At 40.9% G+C, this 12151-nt stretch overlaps 1 protein-coding gene across 2 annotated transcripts in view; it reads left to right on the top strand.

The window, feature by feature from the left end:
- Positions 1-12151, top strand: part of dapk1 (death-associated protein kinase 1) — a 215423-nt gene that overhangs the window by 90950 nt on the left and 112322 nt on the right. For both annotated transcript variants that reach the window (XM_034170809.1, XM_034170810.1), the window contains exon 3: positions 9503-9724. In XM_034170809.1, the coding sequence (XP_034026700.1) occupies positions 9503-9724 (222 nt within the window). The remainder of the gene's footprint in view (positions 1-9502; positions 9725-12151) is intronic.

Raw genomic sequence — 12151 nt, 5'->3', positions numbered from 1 at the left:
TGAAAAGCTAATCCGATAATGAAAACATTATCTTCGATAATTAGTGGATTAGCGGAACTGTACCCACCACTGTGTAAATATATAAATGATAAATTGGGTTTTGAGAAGTTTCATTGCGTGGTACGTTTATCTCACATAAAAATCATCTGTTCAGTGGCTGAAGCAAGCAGTTTATTCGCATTTTGTGCCCTTATAGTGCCATTAATAAGCTTGTTAGCTGTGCTCCTTTACATGTGTGCCTTTATAAATTAGTAACAGTGATTTAATCCATTTTTTGGGAGAAACCCAATCATGCTCAAATTTGGGATATACTCAATTAGGATGTCCAGTTCAAATTCGGTGAAATTAAGATACATTTTGTTGAAGTTATAATGTCTTCAAGAAAGTGTGATGAAGACATGCACAATTATTTCATTGAATTCGTAATGTTGATGTGTGTTACTGTTCAACATTAGCATCTACAATATGACAGATTTAGACTGTAGACCAAATGTTTGCTTTTTAAAAAAAAAAATCGAACACGAGAGGGGGTTTTTAAATAGGTGAGTCAGTTCGTCATCCTCTGCATTTTTTTCCCACACAAATCCCCACAGCCTTACAGAATAGACTTCACTCTGCTTAACATTTTAGCAGTTTGTGACTGCAGGAATGATGAATATTTGAAGCGTTTGCTTGTTTGCTTTGGCTCCTGCTTTGTCGATGATGGCATTGCATTTTAATCTGATACCAATGTATTATGTTTCACTGACTTCTTCAATGCCAGTAGCAGTTTTCATGTTTGCATTGTCACTGCTGATCTCCCATTATTCTGTATTCACCTGGATGTCAGTGTGTGAAGCGCAGATGAGTAGGGCGGGAAAATTAGTGTTGGCTGCAATTATGCACAACTGAAAATTAAACAGCACTTTCTGAAGTCATGATCTACACATAATTGTTAGCCATATTCTCATTTTCTGTCTAAACACTGTTTGTACCTTCATATTTGCAGCTGAAGTAATTATTGTTGAAGGTATGAGTGTAACAGAATACAGTTGCCTTATTATCACTTCATTCAGGGAACAATCCCTGCCTCGTGTATAACTGCAAAGAATAACTGCTCTCACACAATGGACTCTGAACTACAACTGAACACATTGTATGCTCCCAAAGTCCAGTTTGTTTGACTGGTGTGAGTGCTCTGTGGTCCAGGCCAGCACACTGGCGTATGTAGTACAACCTGCAGAGGTGGTCTGGTGCACGGTCTAGGTTGACTCGTGATCACAAATGCACTTATCAGGTTAAAAAGTACTAGTAATATTATTATTACTGCTAATACTTGGACAATACAGTCCAGTTCATTATTTTATTTGAGCAACATCTGGATTAAGAACCAGTCTGGTTTCTTAACTTACTGATGAACATGAATCATAGTCGGTGAGCAATGCTGCAAAATATTTAGAGATGATTGTGCATGAATATCCCAGTAGATCAGTAGTTTTTGAAATACTCACACCGGCCCACCTGCCACTGCCACTGCCCAATTATTGAAACCTTCAGAATAAGGTTAGCCCATTCACTTTGGCTTGTTTGGTAACAGTGTGATGGGCTTCGTTTGCCCCACCCAAGTCACATAGGGTCTTGCCCAAGCCCCACCTTTTTACCCACTTATGGGTTGACTGGGACTTAGGTGGAATCAGCACTGCCAACATGGCAACACTCAGAGCTGCACTATGTATATGAGCTTCAAAAGAGTTATTCCGAAAACCTACGGGTAACGTTACAGAAGGACAAACGTCCAGTATATATACAGTCTATGGTGCAGGCCAGTGGGGAGAGGGAAAGTCGACCTCAGGCATGGTCCAAGGCACCCGGGCCTAGTGTGAGTACACAGCAGCACAGCAGTGCATTGTTACTCATTCTGTAATTTTTCGGTGTTTCCTGTCAGTCTGTCCTGAAGAAACTGATCAAATCCTGGTGCCTGTCCCTGCTATCTGCACAGAATGTGGGAACCACAAAAGGATGAAGCCAGACTGAATGGGGGTGGAAGTGTGATTAGCATGAAAATGCCCTGATCCTCAGTTTTCTGTTCCTCTCCACATTGTCTGTATCATGTCTGTGGCTCAATGGTTTATTTGTTAAAGCCCCCCCCCCCCCGCACGACACTTCCAGTGTTGTGCAGGAGAGTAAACTTATCTTTAACGGGTGCAGACTAAACATGAGGGGTGCTGGCACGTGCAATTGCGCAAAGAGAATTTTAAAATGTTCAAAACAAATCCTTCATGCATAAATGTCATGCTATGTGGCGCGATTTACTTGCCAACACGAGGTGCAGCTCGTCAAGTGGAGTAAAGAAGTGAACAGAGTGAGTGGTTGCGTCAGCGGATCGCATCAGACCGCAGCTCGTCTGAACGATTATAATAAGATGTTAAATCTATCATAAACATACTTTAACAGCTACAGACGAGAAGGAAAGAAAATGTGACTGCTTTACCAAGTGATAACAATGTAAACATGACAAATAATTACCTTTTTAGACGGCTCCAAATGCTTTCTCTGGCTCATTCAGTGCGCGCGCAAAAGGCGCTGCTGGAACGGTCCTCTATGATTCAGGAAATGATTAGAGCCATTTTCAACAGACAACTTGCAGAGAAAATGATTAATCCGCTATGAAATAATTATTTTATATACGCAGCATCCAGCACAGAGCACGAAGCAAGTGGTGAAACAAAGCACGGCATCCAGCTGGGAACACGGCGGGTGGGATCATCACGACAACATGCGTGCAAGTGCGTGAATCAAAGTCATGCACGTGTCAGTGCACCTTTACTCAGCAAATTTGCACTATTCAGATTAGTTACACCATTTAATGTGATTATGTCAAGTGGAATGTAGAAAAGGTGTAAAATCTCATGTAATATGTATATTCTTCTGTTGATTGGGTGTTAATTTTCCAGTTTGTGAATGACATCTGACTGGTATGCCTATTCTTAAAATGTTATTGAAATCAAGTCAAATTGAACATTCTTAAACACCATTTTTCCCCTTAGGTATGCTCTTCATTAAATGAGCATTGTTGTCTTGTGTTCCAGTGCATAGCACTTTAAGGTAACATCGACTCATGAACTATTAATTCATGACGTATCTTTTGCATGAATTCATGATAATACATGTACCCTTACTGCAAAAATATACTGATGTTTGATATTTCCAGGTTTTCTTCTCAAAAAATGTTTGTTCCCATATGTTTTGTAAACAGTCCATTAAATCGTGTAGACCTGTCAAATCCTACTTATACTCAGTTTGCATATCGGGTATGTATTTGACACTCCTACTATGCTGTTATCTGTTTGCACTCAGCACTGCACAATAGTCTTGAAATTGAAAAAATAATGGAATAAAGTAAATGTTTTGCAGGTAGTTTTGCTGCTTTCTATGCCATTGCTGCAGACACCAGCAAGCAAAATGGTTAAAGCTACCAATTAATTTCATTTATTATACAGGAAAAGGTTAAAAGCACAATTGCACATTACCCCAGGCCTGACTCAGTAAAAACTGTTTTACAGTAGGTTCCTGTTTTACACATAAACCTACACACAAACAATCATTTCATTCAATCATGTGGACAATAAACCTAACATGTACAGCACACATTCATAAAATGATCAAACAAGACAGAGATATACAATGGTGGGTCCAACCTGGAAGTAGACAGTGAATTTTGAAAGCTCTGTTGTACAGTCGAGCTACAGGATCAAGAACATAATTTGTGGTGAGAGACCATATAGGTAAACAATAGGAGATAGAGGAGAGGACTACAGCATGGAGGTACGTGTGAGAAACAGAGGTTGTCAAATATGGTCTGATTTTGTTGTAGACATACAGTTTTTGTTGCAGTTTCTTGGTCAGAGAGTTGACATGTTCTTCGTTCTTTCTTTCAGTTTACTTTGTGTGGTGTACGTTAAAAGTGCTTTATTGTCGATGGTTGCACAGCAAAAATTTTAATGTGGAGGGGTACAGCACAGTTGCTGTGCTCTGCCTAATGTAAGCTAAGTGGGCTATGCTAACAGAGTTTTTCTATAAACAGACATCACCTTTATCAATACATTTTGTTCAGAAGTCTTTTAGAAAACTTTTATGTCAGGAATTAAATTCATCATATGTGACAAGGCGTAAGAAAGGGGAATAGCCCAAAGGACATTGATTGACACTTCAATGAAACAAGAAGAGACGTGCACAAATGAAGTGCTCATAAATACAAGTTTGTGACAGCTGGGGAATCCAGACTTACAGTCAGTAATAAAGCTAAATAATGTGCTTTTCTGTGTATAACAGTAGACTGAGCACAGAACAAACCACAGCTGTGGTGTGTAACTGTTGACAGGAGTAAATTTATATCATCAGTAAAATAAAATTGACATTGGAATTTAGTGTTGGACCACATGCAGCCTTATACTTATATAAACCTACAATAGAAACGTTACAGTGACGAATACATTATTGCAACATAAAACTATCAATGTGCGTGATGGGCATCAATCTAAAGTGGACCAGATGATAATTGTATCTGATTCAAAATGCATGGACAGTTTTCCATTCCACCACAGTGTTAACATAGGAAGTTAAACAAATAGTTAAGTCTGATTTATGGTTCTCTGTCCGTGTGGCGAAGTAGAGCCCTCTGCGTATGCTCTCCAAGTCTGTCTTTGTAGCCTGACGTGCACCTCCTAAAAATTAAAACTACACGTTGAAATGGCGGAGACTGTAAGGGCTGTGATTGGTCACTTTTCCGGTTTCACTCCTTCCTCTCCTGTCATATCAGATCAAAATGGAATCTGCATGCGCACTACAAAGTTTTTTTGCAGTGCGCATGTAGATTCCATTTTGATCATGGATCACATAGAGGAACATTTGGCTGAAGTCCACAAATATGACTAACTTTGCAACATGGGCTTGTAAAACTACAAAGACGCTGAAATGACCTGCAGTTTATGGAGGGAATTGCACGTAATGTTAGTTTGGAGGTTGATGACTGTACAAAGAAGTGGAGGTCGTTGAGGGACAAATTAGTCCAGAAAAAGGAAAATGTGTAGTGCAGGTGGAAGGAAAGTCCCTGCCTTGATCTTCACGTTGCGCCCCCTACTATTCCTGTGGTAAATTGCATTGCGACACCCACTCACACAATGGAGAACTTTGAAAGATTTACACCCACATTGACATGAGTGCATGGCCATGGAGTTGTAAAAACAGTCAAATTAGAGTCACCAGTGTTTCCTGACAAAACGGCAACCTCCCTTTTTGAAAAGTGAAGCCAACATGGAAGTGCCAATTCTTGCAGTTTGTTGTAGCACCTTGTGGCTAGCTTCAAAAACAACACAGTGTCCGCACAAAATGGCTAGCCTTACAACCGAAATGAACATTTTTACAGCTTGGTACAAACAGCTGTTTTGGCCTGTTTAGCTAGTTTCCACATTCATGACACATTCATGAACTTTTATGTAACTCACCAGTTTAAGATATTTCAAGCGATAAAGTTATGACTGATCAGGCACATGGACATTTCAAACAGTTTCACAGTTTGTGAAAAGACTGGCCGTGACATGAGAAAGAAACGTTTAAATTTTGTGGCAGAGGTGTCATGTAGCATGGCAGTGGGGCTAGTGCTAACAAAACTGTATGGCAACATGTCAGATGAATTTTCATAACAGGTCCTGTATGGTTGAAGTGTAGAGTGATCTGTCACACAGACTCACTACATGCAGATTGCCAAATATTAGATATGCAGTTCAACTGTAACTGCTTCATCTGTTGTTGTTTTCTTCCTGGAATGTCTTCAGTCAACACTTAAAGTAGACCTGCATTGAAATAAATGTGGTCAGATTTCAGAAAGAAATAGCTGATATGTATTTATAAGACCCTTGTGAATGCAGTAAAGTAAATCTGTAAGCCCAAATTTGTAATTCAGCGGAGAAATCTTCGTTTAAAAATGACAAATTTGCAGCTAAAATTTAGCCCTCTGTGAAAACAGTTTGTACAGCCGTATCATTTCCATGGCGTCAGGGACAAGACGACGCGCTCCCGCCTTCAGTCTGATCCCGCATTGAAATTGATTTTATCTGTTAGTAATGTTACTTATACACGTCCTGGTTTCAACATCCAAAAGTAAGCTGCAATAAATGTGAGATACAGATCTGTGTGCTCAGATCAGCAACAACGACAGCGGGCGCCGTTCTTCCTCTCCCGCTCTCTGCCTCCGCTGCGCTTATTAAGTCTGCGGGCTCGTTAACGAGCTCATTAACCGCCGACGCAGGCCACTCACACCGCCGTGTCTGCTTTGCAGCCGGTGTTGTGCGCTGAATGTGGCACAACACCGGCATCACCTCTCTGTCTACTGAATGTAGCTGCAGCACACTTGGCACAAGTCCTGAGATTACGCTCGCTGTTTTAATGCGAAGCGGCCGGTACACCTGTTGCTGCAAGGACAGACTTCTTGCAGCAAAATCCACAGCACCGCGCATCTCGGCAATTGGAGCCCCAGAGCTCCATGGACGCTGAGAGAGGTTTATATATTTTTAATGACTGGGATTCTTTGCGGGTCTCGCCTCCATATCCCGCGATGGTACCGGAGGCGAAAGACAGTAGATTTTCATTGCGACACCACTCAATCAAACGGGCATATGAAAAAGTCCCCCAAAATCATTTTCAAGCACAAATAAAAGAAATGTGTACTCACCAAACATGCCATAAGACAATATGAAGTTTTAAAAAAAGTAGATCCTTCCGTATAAGACAAGAAAAAGGTGCAGATGCAACCTGACGTAAATCCACAAATTACATTTGGCGCACAATGCATGCTGGGAGAGAGGGTCTTCTCCGTGACGTCTCGGCAGCGTCCATGATGAGAGGGACAGTTTTGCGGAGGGCTAAATGTTAGCTATGTTTCTGTGTAGGCTCTCAGTTGTCCAGGCGGTTTCCATAGTAGAGAAGCTTGAATCTTCGACTAGACTGGGTTGCTTGACGCGAGGACGTTTCGCTTCAAATCGCAGAAGCTTCCTCAGCTAAAATTCTTGCTCTGGTGGTCTGACTTCTGTCTTGACTCTTGTAGAGAATAATAATCAAGAAGTCACAAAAGCTGGAGTTTTAAACCTAACCAGACCCCTCCTACCGAGAGGCAGACTGCTATAGGCTGGTGACTAAACAATAGCTCTAATTAGCACCTATTGTGTTCTAGTTCACACCCTCCTAATGACAGGGCAGCTGTCCCTCTCCTGATGTCTCCCTTGACGACTCTGCTGATGACGTGAATGACTCATTACCATGAACAAAAGACTGAAACAGCTTTGACCTGAGTACCCCATTGTAAACGGGGGATAAAGCGTGTCTCAGACCCCCTCCCCGGTTAAGGCTAGGTTTCAAACGTTTCACAAAGAATGCCTCCTTGACCCCTCTCTCAAACCATTTCTTCTCTCTGGCTAATATTTTAACTTCCTTGTCCTCAAACGTGTGGTTAGTGTCTTTAAGGTGGAGATGAACTGCAGACTGAGGTCCACTGGCGCCCTCTCTGCGGTGCTGGTATAGCCTTTTGTGTAAGGGTTGCTTAGTCTCACCTATGTAGTGTTCGTTACAGTTTTCCTGACATCTGATAGAATACACTACATTGCTCTGTTTGTAACTAGGGATCCTGTCCTTAGGGTGAACTAATTTCTGTCTCAAGGTGTTAACCGGTTTAAAGTAAACTGGGATTTTGTGCTGTCTGAAGATCCTCTGTAGTTTTTCCCCTACTCCTGCTAAATAAGGGAGAGACACTCCTCTTCTTCTTGTCTCCGTCTCCTATCTATCTGGTCTCTTTGTTCTCTGGGACTTCTGCACTTTGTCTAGGGACCATCGTGGGTACCCACATACTGTGAGGGCTTTCCGGACAAGTTGTTCTTTAGCCCTTCCCTTTGCAGTTGTGGGCACCTGTAGGGCTCTGTGTTGAAGCGTCCTGATCACCCCGAGCTTGTGTTCAAGGGGGTGGTTTGAGCCAAAGAGCAGATATTGGTCAGTGTGAGTTGGTTTTCTGTAAACCCCTGTCTGGAGCTGCCTGTTCTCTCCAATCATAACATCACAGTCCAAGAAGGCTAAATGGTTGTTTCTGGCATCCTCACGTGTGAACTTGATATTGGCGTCCACCGAGTTGATGTGTTCTGTAAAGTCCTCAACTTCCTGTTGCTTGATTTTAACCCATGTGTCATCAACATATCTGAACCAGTGACTGGGAGAGATGCCCGTGAAAGATGTCTAGGCTGTCTTCTCCACTTGCTCCATGTACAGATTGGCCACAATGGGGGATACCGGAGACCCCATTGCACAGCCATGAATCTGCCTGTAGTAATTCCCCCTAAACAGGAAATACGTGGTGTTAAGACAGATCTCCAAGAGCTGGCAGATGTGGTCTGGTGTGAGTTTGGTCCTTTCAAGTAGAGACACATCCTCCAGCAGTCTCTGCCTCACAGCTGAGACAGCCTCAGCGGTGGGGATGCAGGTGAACAACGAAGTCACATCAAAAGACACAATTGTTTCATCTGCCTCCAGCTGCAGGTCCTTGATCTTGTTCACAAAATCTTGTGTGTTCTCCACATGGTGTTCTGAGTTACCCACTAGAGGAACCGGCAAGAGAAACGGCACCATTTAAAGAAATATCTGCGTCCACACACAGCCACTGAAAATGGCTGAAAATGCTCTAGTGCCAGGGCGACTAAGAAGTTTTGAGCCTCAACCAGAAAAAGTAGGGCATGGTTCTCTGGCTTTTGCATTCTGAGAAACCAACATTTCTCCAGAATCTGTGATGTTTCTGACTCATTGGGTGCAGTGTTGAGAAATAGTTTCTCAGAATGCAAAAGATGGAGACCCATGCCCGTTTTTTTGAACAAAACAAGATATTTGAGGATGACATCTTGAGCTTTGAGAAAAACACTCATTGTTATTTTTCATACTTTTCTGACATTTTTATGTACCAAACAATTTATGGATGAATCCAGAACATAATTAATCACAAGATTAATTAATAATGAAAGTAATTTAGTTACAGCCCTATGAAATGCGAAGATGCCATTCTGCTTGTAAGACTGTCCTCCATATTCTTTCCATGACTATCTTTTAAGTTTTTAGTGCTTGATTTTATTATTTTACACATTTTACAAAATGTTTCCGAATTTGTAAAATACTTCTTATAACAACATGTTTGAATGTAAGGTTGAAAGCGCATTAATAGAATTTATTAAGGACAACTGACTAATTAGAAAGTAATTCAGGAATGAAAAAAAATGGTTAAATTAATCAGAAAAAATAACTATTGGTTGCAGTCCTGTATTTCAATTTAATTTCTGTATAATTGTTCAAATTTGTGTTGTCAACAGTCTTTACCCCATCATTTGTCAACTTCGAGTTTCTTTATGTGTTCCTAGTCTCTTATTTGCCTATACTTTAAAATTTTGATAGATTAGATGCACTTTTAAATCCCTCATTTTGCCTCTTCTCTCATCAGTGGCCAATTTGCAGTGGTTAGAAGATGTCGGAACAGGAGCACCTGTGTGGAGTACGCTGCCAAATTCATCAAGAAACGGCGCAACAAATCGAGTCGGCGGGGTGTGACAAGGGAGGACATCGAGCGTGAAGTGAGCATCCTGAAGGAGATCCAGCACCCCAACATCATCACACTGCACGAGGTCTACGAAAACAAGACCGACGTCATCCTGATACTGGAGCTGTGAGTGACTTTGCTTTTACAGTCATTATTTCCTGTGTGTGCCGTATCTGTGCATACTGTTGTGGCTCCTGAAATTAAACTCTTAGTGTTGAATAACTGAAGGGCCATTCAACACCAACAAAACCAGTTTTTCTGTCTTAAATTCAACCTAGAATCACTTTAGAAGCAATAATGTTGATGTTACTGAGCTGACACGGTTTCTCAGATCATGTCAACATGCCTCTGTCAACCTGCATCATATGGAGCTGCCTGACAACATGCCCGATCAGTGATGTCATAAGGAAGTACTACCAGGAAGAGTTAATAACAAGACTAAAACTCATCCAGCGCCACAGTGTGTATGAATAAAAAGACCATAAATCACTTCCAGCTAGGGCTGTCACGATTAGGAATTTCTGGAGACGGTTAATTGTCAAGGCAAATAATTGCGATTGACGAATATATTGTCTATTTTTTTTTTCCCCCTTATTTATATTCTACTGTTGTAGTATAATTACACAACTCTGGAAGAGCGTTTGGCTTCTGTGAGTGGAGAAACTGGGAATAGTGCAACATTTTTATTTTTATCTTCATTTTCATATAGTCCCAACTTTTTCTGATTTCTCATTGTTTCTGTTGCATTTCTGAAAGTACAGAACTGCTATAAAGAAAAGTGTGAACATTTTATTGTGTTTTAAAACTTTGTGGAGCAAATGCAAACACCAAACTCTTATAAAGAAGGAAAAAATACCTGGACATGTGCAGGAAAACTGATATAAACTGAACAGAACAATGCAGGCTGATTTGACTCCCCATATTTTTTTTTTTGTATAAATAAATCAGAATACAATAAGAGGCAACTCACTTTGAAATAATTAAAACATATAGCTGCAGCTTAATAACTTTGAAAAATAACAGAAATCAGCAGCTTGTATTTTTATTCTGACTCCAGTTCATTTTAGTGTGATGAAGTCATCTTTTTTTTTCTCATCAGTCACGTTTTGTGCTTGAACACTACATTAAGCTCAAGATTGAACAAATACATACGTACCTTTGGAAAATAACAGCTAAAGTTCAGCTTTTTGTGATCTGTGCCTCTGAACATCGCTGCACAGCTTCTCCACAGCAGGTTTTTTATTTTTATCCCGTGTATGTGTAATTTTTGTTCAGTTCATTTATATATTCTAATTGTTTAAGGATATTTGACAGTTTATTTCATCTCATAAATTCAGTATACGATGCGTACATTGTGTGAACAGGATGGTACCATCAGAACTGCACGGGTTGAGAAAGTGGAGAAGTAAAGGCAGCTCCACGGTTTGGCTTGTTTTTTTTTTAAACATGTTCACTCGGGTTAAAATCCTTCCTCTCTGCTCTGCGCCCGCTGTTTCATGTGCACTGATGGTTCTCAGCAGAATGTAACTTCTCGTGCCTCCATTCAAGAATCTCCCTCCATCACCCGCTCCCTCCCTTGCAGTCTGCAGCCAGTTGACTCCGCGCGCGCACACACACACACAGCTCCTTCGGCAAACTGCGCATTTTAGATGTCTTTGAACAAGACGGCCACTGTTTTAATCGGCCATCTTATTCAAAATTTGAACGTCCAAATGACGGCAGGACACAGCTCCTTCGGCAAACTGCGCATTTTAGATGTCTTTGAACAAGACGGCCACTGTTTTAATCGGCCATCTTATTCAAAATTTGAACGTCCAAATGACGGCAGGACGGCTCGCTGCCTAAAAATATGAATTAAGAGAAAAACAAAGACTTAAATAAAATAAACAACTCGTCGACCACTAAATTAGTTGTTAGCGATTTTTAATAGTCTACTTAAAACCGAAATGCATCCACAGCGGTGCTGTGGTACGTGGCTTTGGAACCAGAACCTCCTCACCCTCCCTGTTATTATCCTAGCCTTGCTAACCATCCGACCAAGACGAGAGGGAAACAGAGTGAACAAGGCTGTGTGCGGCTGTGTGCGGCTGCTGCTGCAGCACGATGACATCAGATTCTGAGTCGTTTTATGCAACTTTGTGGATAAAATAAATAATTCACGGTAATCACGATTATGAATAATATTCGCGAATATGAAAAATAATCACGATTGGCGAATATTGTAATAATTGTGACTGCCCTACTTCCAGCACAGTACAGCAAACTGAAAGAGAACAACATGAGTTCTAAAAATAGTTCTTCAATATTTCCAGGCCTTGTTGATATGGTGTTTCTTTTGTGAGGATAACAAATACACAGCTGAACCAGCTTTTAACAAATGATATTCGATCTACACAGCCAACTACAAACAATTGTATTGAGTATTAACAAGCAGTTTTGATAATGTTTAGTCAGACAGCTCAAGAGTCAAATAAATGTGGTTCTGGCATTATCCCTTTTATGCTACAGCATCTTATGATAACAAGCAGTTTTTTTCTATTCTTTGTTGTGGTA

This window comes from Thalassophryne amazonica, chromosome 5, assembly GCF_902500255.1.
Source record: "Thalassophryne amazonica chromosome 5, fThaAma1.1, whole genome shotgun sequence".
NCBI classification, from domain to species: domain Eukaryota; kingdom Metazoa; phylum Chordata; class Actinopteri; order Batrachoidiformes; family Batrachoididae; genus Thalassophryne; species Thalassophryne amazonica.
The sequence above is the reverse complement of the archived record's forward strand: the minus strand, read 5'-3'. Positions and strand labels throughout refer to the sequence as shown.